Source organism: Aquila chrysaetos, chromosome 14 (genome assembly GCF_900496995.4).
Source record: "Aquila chrysaetos chrysaetos chromosome 14, bAquChr1.4, whole genome shotgun sequence".
NCBI lineage: Eukaryota > Metazoa > Chordata > Aves > Accipitriformes > Accipitridae > Aquila > Aquila chrysaetos.
Genome location: NC_044017.1, coordinates 20,175,532 through 20,200,397, shown reverse-complemented (window position 1 = coordinate 20,200,397; position 24,866 = coordinate 20,175,532). Strand labels below are relative to the sequence as shown.

The following is a 24,866-nucleotide window of genomic DNA, read 5'->3' as shown; positions in this document are numbered from 1 at the left end:
TTTCTGTCATTTAGGCAGATTAGGTTTTTGAAAATTGTCATATCAACTTTCCATGTCTGGTGGGACAAGCACTTTCCTCATCTTACATGGAAAATGAGGTATAGAAGTCCCTCCATACATTTGTTTTCCCAAACTCTATTTGCTATTATTTTCTAATAAAACAACAGTATATATCATATTCATTTTTATAACTGTGCATGATTATTGTATCAAGAAACTACTGAAACACCTTTGAAACAGCAGCAAAAATGAACAACTGACTGGAAAAACAAGAAAAATATTGAGATTGCTAATATGAATTCAGTCTCAGAGAAATGTTACAGAAAAGATTTGAAATTAAATCTGCTACTCTTAAATTCGTCACAGATTCCCATTCTGGCATTTTCCTAGCATATATGTATCTTTTAAACTAATTAGTTTCTACTGATCTATATACTCCAAGGCGATATTCCTTTGACCACAGAAATTCAGTAAAAGGGAGCCAATATCTTATACAGAATTATTGTATATTGAATGTTTACTCCTCAGAAACACACTTGGCTGTGTCTAGATTTCAGATAATTTTAAAAAGAAAATGCCTCTTTTGGAAAAACAAGTTCACTAAAGAGGCATTAATACTACAGTCAGTTTAAAACAACTTATACTTACACGTATCATGTAAGTGCTTTGTGGCTGCAGACTCAAGATGCTGGGTTGTCAAGAGTCTTATTAAAATAGTATGAGGCACAGGCAGAATAGAAATAGACACATGCAAAAACCAGCAGATACATTTGTGTTCCTTAATGGCAGTATTTTTAAAAGAGGTCCCTATACATGGTTGAGGTTAATAGCTTGATATAAATGTTTGCAAATAAATTGCACATGAAATAAATTATACTTGAAAATATTCTTAAACTTTGATATTGACTTTTTTTTACAGCAAAATGGCCAGCTTCCAAAGTCTGCTATTTTCAGTCAAAATGGCAGCCCCTTAAAATTTTATCAGGAAGTGCATTAAAATTTATACTACTCTGACATATTTGTTGAACTATATTATGTTCTAACATCCACTACCTTCATGTCTAACCTCATGAATTTAAATATAAAGATTCTGTTCTCTTCTCTTATAGCTGGTGAGTGTTTTCACACGGATTGTAATGTTACTATGTGAAACACAGCATTTCCAGATGTTTTTACATTTAATATTAATGAGCTAGGGTCAGTACAAGAATAGCAGAATAATCACTGGATTTTTTACTTTATTTCTTTGTCTAAGAAAACTGAGTCTATGGTTAGCGTCCAATTTATTTTCAAATTTATTTACCTCCCCTAGCGTGTAGAGGAAACTACAATTCTCAGGAAGGTATTTAAGCTATTAATTTTAGTAACTTTCCAAAGAGTGTATCCTTATAATCTTGGCAGCCACAGTATCAATGGAAGGGCTCAGAAACTTCAGATTATCAAGCAATTAAAAGCAAGCACTTTGTATTCTAGATATGGTAAGGATTTGTGTGTACGTGTGTATGCGTGTTCTGGTGTTGGTTATTATGAAATTAATATTACTAAATAAGAATATTAAAGTGTGCTAATAAGCAGCAGTACTAATTACATTTCATAACACTAGGTTAATTTATATTTCATAATATTAAGATTTTTAATATCTCTTTTGTGATTTTTTTCCCTTTGAAGTGCTCAGCACACTACTCAGTAGATTAAAAATCAAAGATCTGAAGACAAATTATGTTCAGAGTTTAGGCAGGATGATCTCTTATCTTGCAAAATGATTTAATGTACATTTAGGACTACTGAACCAAACTCTGTCAACAATTAATTTAACAGAATACAGGCAGAAGAAAGCTGAGAAATCAAATTATCAGTTTCCCCTGCACAAATTTGAGGTAATATATTAAGTTACCTATAATTTCTAATGCTTAATGGAATTAATGGACAAGGATTTTTATGGCAAGCTTATTATATCAGTAAGGATCGAAGTCAAACAATCATATTTGGTGACTTCCTATCAGACAGCTACTTCTTTATTCTGATGTTGCAAGCTGTGCCTAGGCTCTTAAAGGAAATATTTATCTCTATGAGATCTTCCAACTGAGTTGCCAGTTGTTTCAAATAAAGAAGTAATAATCAGTGAACACTGTCCTGTCCCACAATTCTGAGATTTCATGCACCAACCACAAATAAAGCCTGAATGTCTTTTTCTTTCCAATTAGAAATTGTTCCTAGAAATGAAAAAAAAAAAAAAAATTATAAATAAAACTTTAAATGCAGACAGAAACCTGTGTTCATTTCCCTCAAAAAAAAAAAAAAATTACTTATGGCTAAATCTTAAAAATCTTTTTTGTCAAAAAACCCCCAACCCCTAACTAACTAAAAAAGTAACAGTAAAAAAAAAAAAAAAATCTTACGGGGTAAAATATACAATTCCAAGGCCTTTTCCCAACTGTGAAGATATGGCAAAAATAGTTTTGAGGAAAATATTCATTCCTCCCTCCTACCCACTGATTTTAGCACATGGGCTGACTTGTGATAAACACTGTATTTCTGAATGTCCTAATGGCTAAACCCTGTGAGTCAGGGGAAAAAAAGGTTGAAATCAAAGCTACTGTTCAGAAACCGGAAGTCAGGCAAAGCTAACTGTTTCATGTTGTCTAAACTTCAATAACCTGCTTCAATGTTTTTCTACTCCATAGTTACCTTTCCTTGTTACATCAAAATAATCAATATATTTTTATTAAATCAGGATGCACTTGATCAGGAAATTCAGTTAATAAGAATGTTTCCCTGGAAACCCTATTATGTTCAGCTTGTTCTTCCATGGCTGTGACATACTTTAGTAAGAGACAATTGTATCTAACATTAAATGAAGATTTCTGGGGTTTGTAATACGTGGAAACTCAGAACTGTCACTTCTGAGAAGACCCACGTCAGTGCTACTTCAGCATAGTTACTTCTAGCATTGCTAGAACTTCTCAGACTAGCAATATTCTGAGAATTTTAGTAACTTTGTGTCATCATGCTTCTCATTTTTCCCAGTTAAACCCCCCACCAAGTCCTTTCTCAGCTGTACTTCTAAATTACTTTCAACACAACGCTGCAAAGAGCAGGCCTGCTTCAACTCGGCGAAGCACATTCAGTTTGAGATCTGGAGTGAGAAGTACTCAAGTACTGCCAAAAGGAAAGTCAAGTCTAATGAGCACAAAAGGAGGAGTTTGGCACTGGTGCAGTGACTGACGGTGGGTGCACCACAAGACTGCACCCTTATTGCTGCCTGCCTTGCTGCCACCCTCGGCTCCCACCTACCTTCTCTTTCTTTCTTTCTTTCTTTCTTTCTTTCTTTCTTTCTTTCTTTCTTTCTTTCTTCCTTCCTTTCTTCCTTTCTTTCCTTTCTTTCCTTTCTTTCTTTCCTTCGGGAGCAGCTCTACTTTTGCTGCTCCCTGACAGGTCTCCTCCAGCCCCTCTTTTATCCCATCGATTTGCAGCTATGATCCAGGTGAGAGTATTAGTGATCTGATTAGTTGATTTGAATGATGTTAAGTTAAATCTCACATATTCTAGTCTATAATATGTCTATTTATTGTGATTTAGAATCTTGAATAGACCTTAACAACATATAATTGTTCTATACCCTGAATAGTATTAAATTTCATACCCAAACACATTCCCAAACACGTTAATTTTATCGTAGACGGAAAGCAACTTCCAGTTCTTTAAAAATTATCCCAGTATCTAGATGCTTTCTCCCTGTAAAAAATCCTACAGTCCTGTGCCCTCAGAAACTTACATGCCAATGCTATGTGGAACACAGGATTAGCCTTATCTTAATAGTATTAATAATCATAACAGAAGAACAAAAAGCTTAAAATCTTTAAATGAACTGTGAATACATGAAATGTGGATTTTTATGGCACATTTTGTTTAACAAAACCCATGAGTCTCTTTCTTGATCCAAAATGTATCTGAAGTCACTTGACAACCTTGAGTCGGAGGAACACATTACCATATGAAACAAAAATCTGAAGAAGGAATGACCTGAAGTTTGCATATTGAATGGTTTTCAGGAGAGATATTTGATTAGCCATCATTGTCCTTTTATGTGTCTTCTTCCAAGTACAGATTTGTTATGGTTAGTTATTGTTGATGATCATAGTAATGCAGCTACCTGGAAAGAATAGAGGCTTCTGAAATGTAAGGTCATGATTGTTCTTTGTACAGATTAAAATGAAAAGCAAATAAAGGGTTTGTATGAATTCCTGGAAAGTATAAAAACACTGTTTTAAAATTTGCTTTAAAAAAAGTACTCTGTCGGCTTTCAAACCTTACCATGCTTATGCTGCTCTAGCTGTTAGGAAACACTGTGCATCTTTGGACAAAACTCCAATTAGAAGAATTTTTTATCTGTCTAATGCTGGTAGAAGAAGAAGTCGTTATTCCTACATCATTGTACTAGCATATGAATGAAAGTATTTCAGTTGCCTAATGTGGTGAAAGGAATAAATTGTTTGACACTTTATATTTTCTTTCTATAAGACAACTGCAAGAAATGTCTGTAAATACTATTGCAACTGCAGATTTCAACTTAATTCATTGTTAGTCTGATTAAAACTGTATATACCCATTTTAAGAAATACCACTTAGGCTATTTATGCTCCACTGCAAACATGAAGGAAAAAAAGTCCCTCACGAAGTGCTACTTCTTTTTTACAAAACCAATAATCTTTGAGATACTTCTGTTGGATACAAACCCTCTTGTTATAAAGACTACTTGTTTAATAATATTTAAACTTCATATCATTGAATCATAGAATGGTTTGGGTTGGAAGGGTCCTTAAAGATCGTCTAGTTCCAACGACCCTGCCATGGGCGGGAACACCTTCTACTAGACCAGGTTGCTCAAAGCCCCATCCAACCTGGCCTTGAACACTTCCAGGGATGGCTTTAATTAAATTTAATATCCTTATTTAAAAACGTTTGAAGCCATGTGATAAACAAAATAATGAGTTATTTACTTTCATTTTTTTTGTTTCATCTTAAGAGGTTTTTTAAATGTTCCATTTTCAAAAAAATTATGCAGACTTCCTTGTGAGAGCTGAACATAGGTTCTGCAACTGGCAACAGATCAGCAGTTGTCATTTACATTTTTCATAGGTTAATTGATCTTAGAGACCATATGTTTTTCAGGACAATTCTGCAACGATTGTATAATAGTTTTGTTATTTCTTTTTCCAAGAACAGCCTGATGTCAAATGTAATTATTTCCACTTAAAGTAGAGCTTATAGGTTAGAAACAACACTATACTCAGATAGTATTATTCACAGCATACTAAATGGATGTACTTCTGGATGAATTCGTTTGGTCATGCATCAGTTAATTCAGGATTCTGCCTGAACAAACATATCCATGTCTTCTCTGGGATTAAAATGGTGGTTGATAAGAACAAGATCTTTGGTTTAATCTACAGGTATTGAATAGACATTACCCATTACTAAAAACTTAAATAAAATTGATGGCAGATAATTTAAACGCTAATCTCACTAAGAAGGTTCAAATCAGGAATAATAGGCTTTCATTTAAATTGTGATTTTATATTATTATAAAACTTGTTAAAAATTAGCTAGAAAAGAACAAATGCTGCTTTTCATGATCTAGATAATAAAGCACTTTCTTTTCTAGAAGTGATGGAAGTTTAATTTTTTTTTTTTTTTTTTTACCACAGGTGTTGCTTTTTTTCTGGAAGGCATGATAGGCTTTGCTCAAATCAATTTGATTTTCCAATGCAGAGTCCTAATTTTTAATCTAGATTAACACATTACAGATGATTCCCAAACCTCACTACATGAAGATTTATCCTGAATCATTTTATCTACTTAGTGTCACAAAGTATAGTAGGAAAATCATACTGAAAATTCTGAAAATTAATATAATACGGACAGAGAAAACTCAGACTTAACACTTACTACTAGAAAGTATGATATTACAAGTAATTTTGAGTTTACCAATTATGAATTAGCCTTCACAAACAGGCATTTTTTAAGAGGCTATGTAAGTTTTTCACATTTATGGTGATAGTCTACCAGGCAATACAAGGAGATTAAATTTAATTATTTCACTCCCTGACATATATCGAAGAACAAAAGTGTACATGCAAACACTCTTTGTGGGGCTCAAAAAGATGCATGAGTAGGCTTTCAATGACAAGTGACACAACATAAAAAATTATCAAACTCTGCCTGCCTAGTTTCCCTTGTATATCAAAATATGTTATTTTCCTTTTTTTTTTTTTACTATCTCTTTCATGGACAAAGCCACACAGCCCTGAAAACACATACGTAATACTCTCTATATATTACAAAAAAAGAAAGAGAACTAATAGTAATTTTTTTCTTTTCCAAGACAGAAAGCATTTTCCATGAAAAAACAGAATTTTCAAATAAAAAGTTTTTGAGTTTTGGACTGATACATTCAGAATTAACATTTTTACAAAATGTAGGATTTTTTCTGCAGAAAATATATGCCAGTTCTTTATAATTTTTCTTACTTCTCTTTCAGTTGAAAATTTACAGCCCATTTTCTGACTAGCTTCTCCAATCTTAAACATCCTTACTGCATAGTTTTTGTATGAAGGTGCTTACATGCTTGAAAAAGTGGATAAAAGCATCTCAGAATCAAGAATTCTCCAATACTATGGGTTAGCTCTAAAATAATTTTCTTCCTTTGTCCAAGGTAAAAATGAAAGATATTTATTAAATTAATTACAGAAAGGTACTGGGGAATGGAATTAAAGTATGGCTTGCTTCTTTCAATTTCACTTTAATTTTTGGTCTCGCAACATTAAGTGAATTTCCTGCTTAACATCTATACTTGAAAAGAACAGATTTAAGTAAGAGAGAATTATAGCTCTCTTGACAATGCAAGACGTTCATTTAAATGCCTGCATTAGAACTTTAAATGGTTTCCACTAATAATATTATTAACTATTCTCAAGTAAAATGAGCAAGATATTTCAGTCATCAGTAATATTTTCTACTATGGAAAAATACACAAGAAATTTTATTTTTATACATACCAAATGAATTATTCATGAAAAAATACTAAGACAACAGGAATGAGAACAGCAGCATGTTTTCACTGTTGTGAGAAACTGAAAGTATTTGGGGCTATTGATTAGGCATGTAGTATTACCATGTTTAAGAATTACATTTAGAGAACAATGATATAGTAAAAAAAAAACTTTAAAATTTAGATTAAAATTTAGAATAGTGCTTAAAAAAAGATATCGTAAATGATATATTAATTTGAAAACTGGGCCAGTTTTGTACATAAACAATTCACTTAATTTTGCATAACAGAATGTACAACTTCAGGAATCATATAATTGTGAATTTTCTACAAATATGTTTTACCACTTCTTTTAACTCTTACTTTTAAATTACTACATTTTGAAAGGAAAATAAAAATGTATTGCAGTCATAAAATTATTTTTCACCAATTTTTGTGCTCTGAGGATATGCTAAGGTATTACCAACAGTGTCATTCTTTATCCAGATCCTGATTTGCAAATGGATATTAATTGAAGTAGATTAAATCACTTAAACATTCCCTTACTCTCTCCTTTAAGTCTTTTAAAAAATACAAAAGTTGTTATCTTTTCTGGACTCCTAAATGTAGAGATCACAAGGTCACAATGTAATCATGTATGACGCTGAAGTTTAAACCCCATTTCTAAATCCCATTTTATCCAACGAAACCTTAGCAATATTACTTAAAGACCTTTTTGTTTTGCTAGAAATTGAATGAATTGAGCTAAATCCAACATAATCATCTGCTTTATTCACTTGAGTGTTTTGTAATTAGGGGCTGTAAATTGAAATTTAAAAAAAAGCTGATACCTAATTTATCTTTTTGAGTTTTTGTTTTTAGAACAATCATTTCAATATACTACCTTAGAAATAAAATAATGAAATATATTTGCAATTAATAATTTCTCTAATTTAGCATGTCTCATATTGTTTTGTTTTCTAGCATTTTCTTTCAGCTTATTGAACATTCTGGATCTGTTTAGAGTTCTTTCTTTCTTATTCATGTTTAATTAATCATTTCAGTAAACCTATTTTAGCTAAGAGATGATTTCCAGGCATTTTTCTGTAGTAACACAAACATTCAGTACATGAAATTCAATATTTGTGTTGCTCATGGACTAAATTATTCATAATGCATGAGTTAGTCAAGCCAGCTGCTCAACTAACTCACAAAGAGACTATACTAAATCCCTCAGATTTCTGTATTCTCAGAGAAAGGTTATTTTCTCCTCAGCAATAAGACGCAGCAGACTTAAGGATCTTCAAGAAACTCTAGACCAGTTTTTTCTTGAAACATAGAGCTAATCATTTCTATTACAAATAATCTACATTAAGATTTACTGCTTAGACACAACAGACTTTCACTAGTCTGTCTATAACTCTGTGATCTGCGTATGCATGCAGGTAATAATATATGGCAAAGAGATCAATCCCATAGCAGTAATAGTGAACAGTCTTGGACTGGAATTTTGGAAAGAAATCTAATTGTGTTTTCTGTCTAACAGCCGAACTCTGACATCTGCTAAGATGGTATTTTTGGTGATCACAGTCACTGGCGGAGGAAATGTGTTCGGTGTTTAATTGATTTTTAATTCCAACCTTTTCCCCACACATTAAAAGTCATTTCACATTCAGAAGAAATTTTAAACTGGCTTTCTACCCTTCAGTTATAATCCTGAGTCCTCCCTATCCCTCCCCCACATCAGGGTACAAAGAACAAAACAAAACAAAAATAATAGAGCTGAAGTTTGTTTTCCTTAATCTATCATTAGGTTACCAAAATGAATATATTAGATAAACAAACAATCACATACACACACACATTCTCTGAGGCTTTACATTTGATATAAAAATGAAGAAACTGGGGTTTGTTTCCCCCACTCTCTTGAATAAACTAAGTAATGGGATTGGAATATTCATTGGTAGCATCTGCGTTAAGTAATTAAACTGTAGTGTTGAAACCACTTTCACAACATTAACACTTCCCCAATGCTTATGATTTAATGAGCCCGTTTATTAAAATCTTCAATATTATTTTCTGGAAGTGGTCCCTTGTTATCTTTTATCACACTGTTCAAACTTTAATTTTAACTTAATTTGTAAATATGCCCACACTTTTTAGGCACACATACTGACTTCTGTTGGACTACTAGTACTACTCGGTGTATCCTTGAAACTGGTATTAGTTTGATCAATTTACTTAGCACACTGATATGTTACTGATTCAAATGTTACTCAATCTAGGAAAAAAGTGTTTTATTCCTCCCCCCCAAGCTTCTACCTCTAGTGATGTCTTTTCACAATTTTATAAATCTATGGATTTTACATGGTGGCTGAAATAAGGAGTGCAGAATCTAAGATGCAAGCTTTCTACACACTTAATTATACTGATGCAGAGATCTACATTTAACCCCATTGTGCTAGGCTATCTCTCCAGTAAATGAAGAAAAAAATCTTTATTTCAAGACAGATCCCTTCTTAAAGTAAATACCTACCTCATGTGTTAGTTATTTACTTTCTAGATATCTAAAGTTAGGTGAGATCAATCTGTCATAGAGTACCTTGTATTTTTTCTTCTCTAATCCTTGAGGAAAAAAGTAATATTATAATTCTGAGACCCATGCATATTTTGCAATAGTGTTAAAATACTACATAAGAAATAAGAAAAGTTCTAGAGGTCAAATTGCATTCATAAGGAAGATGAAGAAAAAAATCACATTAAAAAAAGAGAAAATAAAAAAAATACTAGAAGCAACAAAAAGGTCAGGCTATGACAAAATATTCTTATTGTCTGGTCTCCTTTGGTTCAAAGGCAGATGTTTTTATTTGAAGCTCTTCTGAATCAAATTCTTTTTTTTTTCTTCAGAAAGTGATAAATCAAATAGAAGATTAGGTAAAAGCATGACAGATGCCAGCAAATTGAATGCAAATGTTATTCAGTCAATAACAGGTAATAGCCTACATTTGAAAATTACTGGGTTTTTTTATTTTTAACTGTAGTTACCTGTTAACTGTAGTTAACTGTGTTCTACCAAAATTGATGACATTTTTATAAAACTTCTATAAGAGAATAACTATAAAGAAATGGAATACAAAAGCAGCATCTTTTCCCTAAATAATGTTCTCCTGTTTCAAATATGATCTTCAGGTCTTAGAAAAAGGCAAAAAGAATGGATAAGAAAACCTTATATAAAAAGGGGACTGTCTATTTAAACACCTATTCCATATAGTGTATTTCAAGGATAAATGTTATAAATGATTAATATGAAGAATTCTTCCAGTACATATATAATCTCTGAAATGTTGATGGCTCAGCTAGAACTAGGGAGGAACATGTTTCTGATTATGTGTTTTTCTATAACACAGAATCAATTTAAGGGAGAAGGAAGGATATAGAAAACAGCACTACACTGCAAAAATTGGGACTTAACATTAGGGAAGGGGAGTCCAACTCACTTCTTAGACCTCTACCCTTTTCCAGGAAGCCTGTTCAAGATACCCCATTGTACCAGTCCAAGCATTTGCAATCTCTTTTTCCTTCCTTCTTTACTTAGAAGTGACAGATTTCAAACCATGTTAAGAGCAATAAAGGTTTGTGTTTTTACAACTACCTGTTGTTAACAACTACTGAGAGTAGTGATTGATCTTTCCCTTCACTACTTTCAATGAGTTATGTTTGCATGACCTCTGGAGGCATCATCTATGGAACACCAACAACCAGCAGCAAAACTTGCCATACAGAAGAACAGTTTGATCTTCGCTAGGGTCAACTCTCACCTATTACTATTCTGATAAGCTAGTTACTCTAAAACTAGCTTAGATACCTCCACATTAAATTACAGAAATCATTACTGATCTGGATGATGGTGCAGAGTATACCCTCAGCAAGTTTGCTGATGACACCAAACTGGGAGGAGTGGCTGACAGTGACTGGGAGGGTCATGCTGCCATCCAGAGGAACCTCAACAGGGTGGAGAAAGGGGCTGACAGGAACCTCATGAAGTTCAACAAGGACAAGTGCAAAGTCCTGCACCTGGGGAGGAACAACCTCAGACACCGGTATACGCTGGGGGCCACCCAGCTGGAAAGCAGCTTGGCAGAAAAGGACCTGGGGTCCTGGTGGACACTAGGCTGAAGAGGAGCCAGCAAGGCACCCTTGCCACAAAGAAGGCTAACAGTGTCCTGGGCTGCTGTATTGCCAGCAGGTCGAGGCAGGTGATCCTTCCTCTCTACTCTGCACTGGCCGGGCCACACCTGAGTGCTGTGTCCAGTTCTGGGCTCCCCAGCAGAAGAGAGAGAAGGGAATTAAGGGAGACTAGAATGTCCAGAGAAGGGCTGCTTAGATAGTTAAGGGATTGGAGACAGGCTGAATCTACTCCACTGACAGATTTTAATGACTTTCTGGTTTGGGGGTATTTCTGGCCCACATTGAAAGGTCTTGCTACCTTGTTTATATCCCAACAGAACTGTGAAGTCTGCAGAAAGCTTGGTTTTCTCCTATGATAAAACTTCTCTCTCCAATTTTTTGTTGCCCTCATTAATCAAAATAGAGCCCACTACTACATGATAAACTCCACAAAATCATTTAAAAATCCAGTAGAACTGGATTTTTGCTATTATTGCCACTCAGGAGCAAAATATTTTACTGGAGAGTGAAACAACAGTGTTCATTACATACAGTACAGTTTGAATCTGATGGCAATTGTCATGTTGTATGCCCATAAATGAAAACAAAGCTAGGACAGGTCTAAGGGAATCAGGTATCTGAAAACATATTCAAAACAAGATTGCTAAAAGTGGTCAGCAACTTGCAGCTCTGTTTAGGAATGTAAACTACACTGGCAGACTTTTAAAAGTGCTTAGCACCTATCCATTTTCATTAAAATTGCTATGAACAGCTGGGTGTTAAGCATGTTGGCAAGTCTCAGCATATCAAGTAGACGCCTAAATGACACCAGAGCTTTGTTGAAAGTTATGCTAATTTTCATCGCTGAGATCCATGCAAGCTATTATGATGCAGTTTATTTGTATGATTAAAAAATAAGTGTAAATGAGTTTGATCTGGAAAATGTCATGGGGTGAACCACTGTTATTTGATCCACCCCCACTGAATTTACTTTTAATAGTTTCATTGAACATACAGGATTTTCAGATGTGAGTTATAATATCCTGGCACCCTACTCAGTTAAAATTTATGGAAAGAACTTAAAAATATGTCGCCAAAGAGGATGACTGAATAGCCACACACACACTGAGCAATTTTTGCAACAATCTGATACACCTTACAATCTGACAGTCACTAAGACAGAAAAAGATAGAAAGGTGCCAAATAATGACTATAAATAATATGACCTTGTAGAACTAGAAACAGGCAAAATTTGTCTTCTCAAAACCAAAGAAATCATTTTATGGAAATAAAACTGTATTACAGATTTAAGTAAGCACTGAAAACAGTGCTGTTTTGAAGGTCAAGGGAAGATGTGCTCTTACATTCCCAGAGCTTATAACTGATTTGGACAGTTAATATAATCTAATGTATCAATAAATACCTGTTTTCACATAAACACACTCTACACATTCTCACGGGGACATTTATGAGAATAAATGTTTCACACAGAATGAACTGCACAGAATGAGTAACAGAGATAGAATATTTTTATCAAAACATTGTTCTGAACCTTTGACAATGGGGAATTAATATAAAGAGAGGCAAGGTTTGTATTTTCTATTCATGATTGTTATTCCCCAATAATTTTATGACTATGTGCAAAAGTGATTTACCTAGTGAAGATCTATTCTTCCAGTAAATAAATTTACCCCAACATATTTAGTAGCAAACCATATGCTCAGTATACCATGAGACACTGAATAAAAAGTCAGGTAAGTTGCCTGTGTGTAGGATAAAGAAATGGTATTATAGCATTATGTTGCCACAACTTTTTATGTGAACAGCATCTCACGACAGCTTCAAAGCATTTACTGATACTTTACTGATATTTACTCATATTTACTAACCTTTACTGATAGAAAACTGTATTTGGAAATGAATGTCACACATAGCTGTGTTGAATGGTTATTATTTTCACTGTTTACAAATTTTCACATTGTCACTTATCTATGCAAGAAATGCCAGCCATATTGACAGGACTTTTGGACACTCAGAATTAGCTAAAAGACAAAAAAGATCCCTTTGAATCATATCTGCACACTGCATTGAACTATCACATCTTTCTTCAGATAAAGTATCAGCTGACAAGATACCTCCACAGTCAGAGGAAGTTGTCACAAAAAAAAAGAAAAACATTAGCTTTACTGCGTGATCTATATAAGAGAAGCAGAGAAATGACAGCATATTCTGCCTCTAGTGACTATAATCAACTAATTGCCATTTCACAGGCAAGTGAAAATTCAGGCCTAGATTTCTCCTACATTGATAAACTAATAGAGGAATATGGAAACCATCCTAGAAGCTTGCCTGGAACCTCCTTTTTTATGGACTGAGAAGTTATTAGTTCTTAATGTACTTAGTTTTATTTACTTGAAGTTAAAATAAAAATTACATTAAAAATATTGTCAAGCTTCCTCACATTTCCAAATTTCTATTATTCTGATACAGGTTGACATTCAAATTGAGTGATTGCTTAATTCACTTGCATAAAACCAAGCATTTAGCACTATTTGAGATCCCACATGGTGTCTAAGAATCCACACAGGCCAGTAAATATGGCTCTGGATTTATGAGGGAACACTTCCAGAAAACCTGATGGGAGCCAGGCAGCACGATAATCCATGGCACCTCTCAAATCAGCACATAGGTTTGTTCCTATGTGCTGAGAACTGCACTAGATCTTCATTGTCTACAGTAGGAGGTCAGGAATCTATCTGATGTGGAAAAGCCTACACACAGAGGTGAGTAAGAAACTGATTCACACCTTCAGTCCTTTCAGATGAAAGTTATAATCTCCTGGCATCCAATTCATTTAGAAATGATTGAAAGAATTCAAAAAATGTTGTAAAGGATGATTGAATATACACACATACTTAGCATTTACCCCAGACCAGTAGGTGAGAAGCACTCTAAAAAAACTAGAATGCTAGTCAGGTGTAAATTCATATCAGCTGCACTCCTTTAGTGATGCTAGGGATGGTAAAAGAACTGAAAAAAGTTACCACTTCATATTATCAATCACACTGCTCTGAAGGAGAAAGTTAGAGATTGACCGACATAGAGTGATAGCCTCCATTTTTGCTAAGGAAAGGATCCTTCAATTGTTTCACCTAGCCCAATATATACTGAAAAGGTCAGAACCCGATGAACCTCAAAGTTTGACGACTGCCTGGTTAATTGCTTTTTTAGCAGTATAGAGAAATCCCTCTTTGCCAAATGCCAGCTGAGCTGTGGAAAGAATTTACAAGTTTGCTTCACAATGTCAATTATCCAAGCTACAATTTAAAGGGTTTCTACTCAATTATTACATGCAAATTCATATACATTTTTTAAATCATGTATGGCCAGATGTAAAGTGTGCATTCTGAGGGGATTTAGAGGCTTAGCATTTCCTACCAGTTCCCTACAACATCTCTGTATAAATAAGAATAGAACCCAGGTGGATCAGTTCACTTTCCCTCCAGGGACTTACAGAGTATTTACATACTTCACTTTGTAAGGACTGGATTGTTTCTGCCCCTGGGCAAGAAACCTAATTTAGATGCCTACAGCAGTTTCACTTGATCTGAGCCACAGTGTATTTAATACTCAAAGACTATGTATTATCCTACTGATGTGATGTGCAACCCTCTGGAAGTGATATTATTAAAAGTGTTCCAGAGAGAAAGGCAGTAATATCTATGCTTTACCCTATGCTATTTTTTAGCTTTCATAGTTAACCAATGATCTACTATTACAAGTAGTTGCAAAAAACATCCATTATAAACACAGCACACTGGTGTAGTACAAGTTATCTTTAACTTACCCATTTCTACAAGTAAATATTTGCGCTCTTTTTATCATGCACATCTTTGCTGAGAAACATTATAACATAACTATAACATCCTCATTCTTTACTAGTCATACTATTCTAGGCACTCAGTATCATGTGTTAACCCCTAACCCTTGTTTGTAATTTCCTTCAGCAGCCCAACTGTCATTAGCAACTTCTCACACTCTTAAGAAACACGTGTAAAAATAATGTTTTGCCCAATAGAAGTTCATTCTTGGCTCATGCTGTAGCCTCAGCATTAACAGATACATTACACTGTGTACAGACAATCAGCAAAAACAAGCTTTTCGTCTTAGTAAATGCAATTACATCACTAGTTAACAAAACAGGGCTAGGCAGAGGCTCAAACATCTGATGAATTGCATTGAACATTTTCCAGGTACAGCCTGAGTCAGGGAATAGGAGGTACAAGCAGAGAAGAAACCATTCTCTTTTGGGAAAGGAGGAAAGAAATGCAAGGAGAATTCAGTGTTATAAACTCTTCTATACCATTTGCTTTCAAGGCCAGAAGCTAATGTTTTAGCTTCAACTGCAGACAAGGTTAGACTTTTGCCTGTATAGAATTAGTGAGGATTCAGATGAGCTGTTCTGCTCCCGGAGCTGTGGGGATGGTAACCACTACCTCACACATCACGGGGAAGGTATTCCTTAGATGATGGGTCAGGGAACTAGGTGAGAACACTTTTAGCTATTCTAGCCAGACCTTAATGGCTATATCTTTCCACAACTATAGATTTTCATCTCTAACCAAAAAAGGTTCACAAGAACATTCTACTATAAAAGAATGAAATAAATGTATGTGTATGTGCATATGCATGTGTATGTATATCCATGTTCCAACATACGCTGAGGGCCACCCAGCTGAAAAGCAGTGTGGCAGAACAGGAGCCAGCAGTGTGCCCTTGCTGCAAAGAAGGCTAACAGTGTTCTGGGCTGCATTAGACACGGTATTGTCAGTAGGTCAAGGGAGGCGATCCTTCCCCTCTACTCAGCACTGGTGACGCCAAATCTGGAGCGCTGTGTCCAGTTCTAGCTTCCTCAGTAAAAGAGAGACATGGACATTCTGAGAGAGTCCAGCAAAGGGCCACGAAGCTGATGAAGGGACTGGAGCATCTCTCCTATGGGGAAAGGCTGAAAAAGCTGGGACAGTTCAGCCTGGAGAAGAGAAGGCACGGAGGGGGGATCTTACTAATGTGCATAAGGGAGGGTGCATAGAGGATGGAGCCAGGCTCTTTTCAGCGGTGCCCTCTCAGAGGACCAGAGGCAAAGGGCACAAACTGAAACACAAGAGCTTCGGTCTGAACATCAGGAAACACTTTTATACAGTGAGGGTGATTGAGCCCTGGCACAGTCCTTGGAGGTATTCACAAGCCATCTGGACAAGGTCCTGGGCAACTGGCTCTAGGTGTCCCTGCTTGAGCAGGGTGGTTGGACCAGATGACCTCCAGAGGTTCCTTCCAACTTCAACCATTCTGTCATTCTGTGATTATGTATATGTTTATCATATCATGTCAAAAAAGACATATCCACAAACTTTCTTTAGTGTTTTTGCTTTGGTTTACATGTACTAATTTTGTTTGATTTTTTAAAACGGTTTTATTCATATTTCATTTAAAAGTAGTGCTGAAATTGAGGGCAACTGTGGTACCTATTAGCTACGAAAAATAGCTTCTTAGAGTTTTTGAGCAATTGACAAAATGTCAGCTTAACGATATTTTTTATTTGTTTCTTAACTTGTTTATTAACTTACCCTCAGTGAAGAATGTTATTAAAAATCACAGGAAAAAATATTTATGATATGTTTGTTAATGAACAATTCAAGTAAATAATCTAAAATACTTCAGCATTAACAAGGGTTAAGGCTCTCACCAAATATTTACTCTCCCTGAATCCTTTAAGAGTGAAAACGAACATATACTAAGATACATTTTCTGTACAGATCAACACAAAATATTTGGAACACCTTTTGAAAGGAAGTAACTAAATCTTAGCTATTATAACATGAAATAATTTCTTATATTGGTCAAGCCACTAATCTTTCTGGTTTGACTTGAAGAAATATGAAGTGGTTTAGTTTAGCAAATGGTTTCAGGCAAAACAAAGGAGCAAAATTAAACTGAAGTTCTATGGCAGCATTGCAGGTTCTATTATTTCATTTTCAGCTTCATGATGCTTTCCTTTTAATATGTTAATACTGATTGTCTTCTCCTAAATTCTGCTATTGAATTTTGAATTACACTGTTTGATATCCTATTACTCAAGTCTGACTACATTGCCAATATAATTACTGCACCTTGAAAGTGAGATGAGGTATCATAAAAACTCAGGCTATAAATCTAAGCCTTCATTTTAAGAGGATCTCAGTACAATCTTTCCAATCTGTTAATAATCTTCACAGTCCATGACTTCATCTTTTTTAGTGAATTTAAAAGTAAGGAACCCAAATCTTTTTTTTCTCAAAGGTCCAATGATTAGATTTTAATTTTGACCTGGCTTCTCTCCAGAGAGCTCTTCAGTTAATTTTCAGTGCAATGAAAATGATAGAATGTTTTATTTGATTTATACTTAAATATAAACCATAGTAGGAAAAAAATCACCTTTTGGTAATAAAAAGTAAATTTTCACCTCCAGCTCTCAATAATTTTGTTATATCTTAATTTCAATTTGGAAACAATTTTTAAATAGTTTTTTAGCATTATAGCAAACATTTATATGATGCAGTACTCAATTATAGACAAGCACCAGTGCATAAGGGTTAATTTTCAGATTAAATTGAACAAAAAATATAGAGAATTGCCAGAAATATATCACTCTAAAATAATTCTTTTTGAAACTCCTCACAAACAGTTTTGAAACTGGTTTTTTTTTTCATATACCCTACTCACTGCTCACCTGCCTCCTGGCTGTTCAGAAAGAAATGTGTTCCCTATGAAAGTTGGACTTGAATCTGAAGAAGAAGTTTTATGAGAAATTTTCTAAAAGATACACAATGGAATTAAGTTTGAGGTTAACACAACTGTTTTAAGAATTTATAGGTGGGTGTCAATGATGCAAGGTACCAATGATACATGTTTACTTTTGTGATGCTTATCTAGGCTAGGCAGTGGAAATCTAGGATTTAATTCAGTTGCTAAATATGGGATATACTTAAGGTATCCAGGATATTCTCATGAGGACAATGTATAACAAAGGGGACACAATTCACTTGCATAAATGAGCGACATTAGTGCTGATGGCAGTGTCTCAGGTTATCCGTATGTGTTAGAGCCACAGAGACACCAGAGGAAACCCAGAAGCAGGTAGTGTGGACATAGCTACTCAACTATACAGGGAATTGCCTTTAACGCTATGGATAAACAGCTACAACACTCAGCTTGGTAATGTGGGGATCACTGGTTTACATGCAATCAGCAGTGCAGAGGTAAGCTAAGTATGTGATACCTAGATGAAGTAAAATCCCTACTGACTGGAGGAATGCAGCTAAATTTATGAGCCATACATTTAGAATTTGTAGTGGGATTAGAAGCTTCCGAACATAAAAGTAGTTTGAAATCTTGCCTCTAGATTATTTGAGTTGATACTTTATATACCACAGAATCATAGAATCATAGAACAGCCCCGGTTGGAAGTGACTTTGAAAGATCTTCTGGTCTGAACTTTCATGGGAAAGGGTGTCTAGACAAGAATGAGACTATTACAAACCTTATACATACATAACCTGGTGTTTTACATAAGGCTACTGAAAAGGAAAGTAAACTTTTTAATCTTGGTTCTATTTTTCACCATTTTCAGCAATTCACAGAACAAACAAAATAGTTGTATTCCTTTCATCTGACTTATGTCAATAGCCTCATTTAACTCTGTAGCGGTAGATCTTCCAGATATTCATTTTAAAGAAAATTATTACTAAGAACTAGGGCAGGGACCAGTAACCAACAAAGCCTGCATGATCTCTTTCTACACAATAAGAGCTAGAGGTGAGGTTGGGGTGTGAACAGTTTAAGTTACTTTTTGTAAGTGCTTGGCAGATTTAAAAAAAAAAAAAACACTTTAAAGACTGCAGTAATGCACAGTATTGTGTGCTAGCTTCTCAACTGGCATAGATGTTGAAAAACAAACAGCTCACATTTCTGACAAAGAAACCTTTAACTTTGTCGTATTTGACCGTTTCCTTTGTAGCACATTTTATATTGGAAAGTAAAACAAAAAACCCCACCCAATCCTCTGGGATCTCAGTATGACACAAAGTGACTGTAAATTTTAGCATCATGATTTATGACAGTTGTTTTAATCATCTCCTTCCTAGCATTCTTTCCTCGATTCCTTTCAGAATGGGTACTTTTTGTACATCTAGACATAATAATACCAGTATCTGGTCATGTAGTGAGCTGCCACCCTTAGCCTACCTTCATCTTTCTTCCCATATTCTTCAAAATATTAGCTGAAATAGAATAACTACTTAAGCATGTCAGAGAATCATATGCTATGCTTATACTGGTAAAGGAAATACGGCAAGAAATGACTGAGTAGCACCAATTGGTGTAGGGCTACAATCCCCTACAGAATAGCTGTTTGGAAGAGAGCTAACTGAAGAGGTTCAAACCAGAGCCAGGGATTGAGTTAACAACTGAGCTGTAACGGTGACCAAGATCTGGCGTTTGAGGCGTCTCTCTGTTTTTATTTTGCAGTGTCATATACCCAATATGAAGGAACCTCAGGACGTAAATTTGAGGATTCCAGTATTAATATTTACTTGATTTTTAAGCAGATTTGAACTTGGATTTCTTTTTTGGTTTTGGACAAGCAAGTCATTCTGGAAGGTTAATATCCAGAACTGCAACTAGGATTCACAACCAAAAGTATTTCCCATTGTCACATTATTTTTGTCTTTTTTTCTTTCATGGTCTGAAGGAAATAAATTTTGCAGACTTAGACAGAGAAGAAATAGCTCAATGTTTTGCTGTATCAGTGACTCCTTTGTTCACTCATTGGACTCTCAGCTCAGGATTTGATCTCTAAGGAACAGTAAGTACGCTAAAATGAACGTGAAGAGATTTAGACATGTGAGAAAACTGTCTCTGGCTTCCTATGCAGAAATGACTCCTGTAGACACTGATATGGTCTGATATTATTGCTAGTACAATTGTGGAATTATCTAAAAGTCACCATCAAAAAACAAGACTGAAGTGGTAGCTGATTCTGACCTTACTCATCACTGCCCAGTTCTCAGTGTTGTGACCTTCCCCATAAACAGTCCTTTTTGGTGCCCAATGTGGGATGCCAAAAAGGGCTGTGATGGGTTGACCCTGGCCAGCAGCCAAACACCCACCCTGCCTCTCACTCATTCCCCTCTCCTGTGGGATGAGGAGAAAATAAAAGGAAGGTAAATACAGTTTAATAGAGAAAACAAAATCTGCGTGCACAAGCAAAGCAAAAAGAGGAATTAATTCACTGCTTCCCATTGGCAGGCAGATGTCCAGCCACATCCTGGTAAACAGGGCCTCAGTACATGTAACAGTTGCTTGGGAAGATAAATGCTATAACCACAATCATCCTCCCCCTTCCTCCCCCTTTCCCCAAGCTTTTTATTGCTGAGCACGATGTCATATGGTATGGAATATCCCTTTGGTCAGTTGGGGTCAGCTGTCTCGGCTGTGTCTCCTCCCAATCTCTTGCCCACTGCTGACCTACTGGCTTTTGGAGGGGTAGTGGGGTAGGGAAGAGAGAAAGCCTTGATGCTGTGTAAGCACTGCTCAGCAATAGCTGGTGTGTAACCAACACTAGTTTAGCCACAAGGGCAAAGCACAGCACCGTACAAGCTGCCCTGAAGAAAGTTAACTCCACCCCAGCCAGACCCAGTACACTAGCTGAAAGGAGAATGATTATCTGGCAGTACTAAACAGAAGAAAATTACTATTTACTTCTCTGAAAAAAAAAAGGAGCTGAAGTCTGAATCACAGAATCATAGAAGCATTCATAGGAAGGGAGCTCCAAAGGACCTCCAGTGGCTGACTAGTTCAACCTCTCGCTTAAATCAGGGCTAATACCAACACTGGATTTGGTGATCACCTGGTCTAGTTAATTCAGGAAAACCTCCTGAAGAGGATTGCTTAGCCTGTGAAAAACTTGCTGCAGTGGTTCACTGCTTTCCAAGCGATTCCCACCCCAGCCAACGTCCAACCTGAACTGTCCATGCTACAACTTGGAGCATTTGCCCCTTCTTACATTTTGTAGTACTTCCAAGAAGAAACTGGTTCCATGACCTTCCCTTCAAGAAGTCTTAAGTTGCTATTAGGTCATCGCTTAGCCTCCTCTTCACCAGAATAAACAAGCCCACTTCCTCAGCCTCTCCTCTACTAGCTGATGTACCACCTTGGTAGCCCATCACTGGATCTTCTCCAGTTTCTTCCTATGCCTTTCAAATTGTGGAGGGCAAAACTGGAAACAATATTCCGGGTGTAGCCTTAGCAGCACCAGCTATTATGGGAATAATAACTTTATATGGCCTGCTGACAGAATTTTTCCTGATGTAGACCAATACGCAGTTTTCCTCGTTCATGCTGTTGGCTCATACTCAGCCCAGTATTTGTCATAATCCCCAGGGTTTTTTTCCTGACAGTATTTACTATTCTGCCTGTCCTTCTTAGCATGTTATGATATCTGTGGTTACTCCTCTTCAGTTTTACAACTCTGCACTTCTTGGGTATCTGTTGGCCCAATCCTCAAGTTTATTGAGGTCACTCTGGATGAAGGGCTGCCATTCATTTTTTCTAATTCTTAACAGTTTTGCTTTTAAACACCCAGAGCATTCAGTAGTTGCAGATTATAATCACAGTAACAGTGATATTATTATTATTATTATTATTATTATTATTATTATTATTATTATTATTATTATTAAATTAAAAAAATACCTGAGGTGGAAGCAGTGGTAATCTGATATAAGCAAGCAGCATACTTAGGTCATTGCATCGTGTCTGCATATCATACTTCACCCACATCATTAAGGCATGGAAAATGGTCTCTTCATCAGGAACATTCACATCATCACTAGCAAGAAGTTTATGGAGCTCTTCAGCTGGTAGAAGTAAAAATTCTTGATTTCTTATAACTTCCATTATATTCTCCTGAGAAAAAGAAAGCATTTCGGATTCAGTAATACTGGAAGAACATACAAGCAGCTGTTAAAGCTAGTAAACCCACAGTCAATATCTGGTTTTACCCATGCCCAGCCCTCTTACAGCTCATGAGAAAAACAAATCAAAGATTATTAGAATTAAACAGCTATAGTTGTAATTCATATGTGAATACAGTCAGAAAGCAAAATGAAGATTATATGGTAATATTGCAATTTAAAATTGTCAGAATTAGTAAAGGCTAGGGCAGATCTGCATATTGTTTGAAGTTTTTATAAACTCAGCTGTAACTGAGCACATTCAATAAATTGTAAATCTTTACATGCACATACTACACTTTCCTGTATTTTTTCACTATCTGATCTATTTCTTAAATAATGTATCAGTCATATACAGTTCTATTATCAATATCCAGATGATGGCTGTCTATACATATGACAAGGCTGAGAAGAAGATCCACACCATTAACTTAGCATTATTTCTTGAACTTGTTTAGAACAGACTGTTAACATCCAGCTAACGTGCAATTAAACAGCAATTAAAATCTTATAGTATTGAAATTTATAACACACATAGTAATAGCTACAAAAAACTAAACAAAAACTATTTAAACTATATAAAAACATATAGATATAAACTATATAAATGAAACAAAACTGTTTCATTGATTGAATCCTAAGGACTGAATTAAGCACTCTCTGAACTACCTACCCTACATTAACAGGACGCAACAGAAACACAGTTCTGCAGGGTATCTTTCTCCAAATATTTCTTGAACTCTGTGGAGAAATTGCAAATGTGTTCTCATATTCTTGATTCATAGACAATTATAAGAAGTGCGCATAGACTGGAGGCACAAGACCCTCCCACTGGAAAAAAATCTAATTTTTGACATAGAACAAAAATGTAAAAAGTGTTGGAGAGAGAAGTAAGTTACAATATCTGGTAGATAAAAGATAATCATGAATTTCATAATCATATTTTGGACAGACTTTGTGAGAGTAAGATGAGAAGCACAGAAGGAATGACAAAACATCAGTCAAGGACTTAAGTGTAAGAACATCAAAACTGAGGGAAGTGTATAATTCCACTGCTACGCCCACTCAGTTCAGTTCTTAGTGTATCAAAATTCAAATTAATACTGTCTATAATTGCTTGTTTGGGTCTGGGCCAGGGGAAAGACTGACTGGTCATCAGGAACTGAAATAGTAGTAACACAGTATTACTGAGACAATATAACTAATACAGAAAAAAAATGGTGCAAGACTTAAAACATCAGAATTATACTCTGACCCTAGTAAGTCACATGTTGTCCTCCCCCTGCCCCATGCAATATAAGGAAATTATTATTTTAATTCTCCAACATCATATTTTTTGAAAGTTACTGCTTAAAAGAATCTATTAAAAATTAACTGCATATTATTTTATATAAGGTAGCAGAGATTAATAATACAGACGTAGGCGTGACAAAATCATGACAGACAGAAGTTCATTGAAATGTGTAATGCAATTACACATCGAATACATATGTGCAAAAAGAATAAATTAGCTAAAGCTGAAAGTGATGCTTAGTATTATGAATGTGAATACTTTTATATGTAAAACTTAACTTTCAATAAGTAACGTTTTACTTCTACATATATACCCAAAATGGGATGCTGACACAACAGACAATAAAAGGGATATACATGGTCATGGTCTGTATTAACTGTGCTGTTAAGTTATCATCACATAACTGATAATTAGATCAAAACATGACTCAGTTCTTTTTTTAAATTGCTTGATTAAATGTCAATAGGTACCTAAAAAACTAGATTTTTATGGCCTAATGTTTTAATCTGTTGAGTCCCGATAAAGTTTAAATTGTGACTAGAACATCATACAATAGCTTGGAAATGTAAGGGAACTAGTTTGCAGGCACTTAACCACAAGTTGGCTTAATTAGTTTTAATTAAAAAGCCATAAAACTCAGAAAATTTCATTGCACTTCTCAAGAAAATGATTTATAAGCCAAAGTTTAATTAAGGCTGGTTAAACTGATATTAAATCCCATTATGAAAAAAAATATAACCCTATTTTTCAATAGGAACCACCATCAAGCTTTGCAAGAGTATATTAATCCAAAGACCTAATATTACTGAGAAGCATTGCGATGGTGGAATACATTTTATGAACTCACAGAACTTAATTAATTTTGAACAACACTCAAAGCAGAGCCTCTAAATTCAGAATAATAATTTTAGGTTTGATTAAGTTTTTTATCATTTTTAATTGTCTTTTCATTTGGATATATGCTTAAGGAGAACTTTTTCCAGCCTCTGTACTGATTTACCATTGACTGAAAGTAGAACCTAACAAAGTTTTCAGATAAAACATATAAGCTCAAAACTGGTCTTCTGAACATCTGGACTGACACTAGTTTCATGTTACTCACGGCTGAGTATTGTAGAAAATGCTATTTAATAAAAATCTTTATATAACTGTACCTTCTGTGTATATATATACATTTATATGGTATATTTATATATATAAACTAGCAATAAAATCCAGGTTCTTGATCTTCAGAGCTAAAAAGTCTCTCTTTCAAGTATTTAGCATTTCCTAAATTAACTACTGAATGTTTAGAATTTCCTAGATCACATTTTAATTCCTTGAGATT

The 24,866-nt window shown here is 35.1% G+C and overlaps 1 protein-coding gene across 1 annotated transcript in view; it reads right to left on the bottom strand.

The window, feature by feature from the left end:
* The window catches only part of KLHL1 (kelch like family member 1), a 239,237-nt gene that overhangs the window by 79,108 nt on the left and 135,263 nt on the right, over positions 1–24,866 (bottom strand). The window contains 1 exon segment of the mRNA XM_030036596.1: positions 21,986–22,198. Within this exon segment, the coding sequence (XP_029892456.1) occupies positions 21,986–22,198 (213 nt within the window).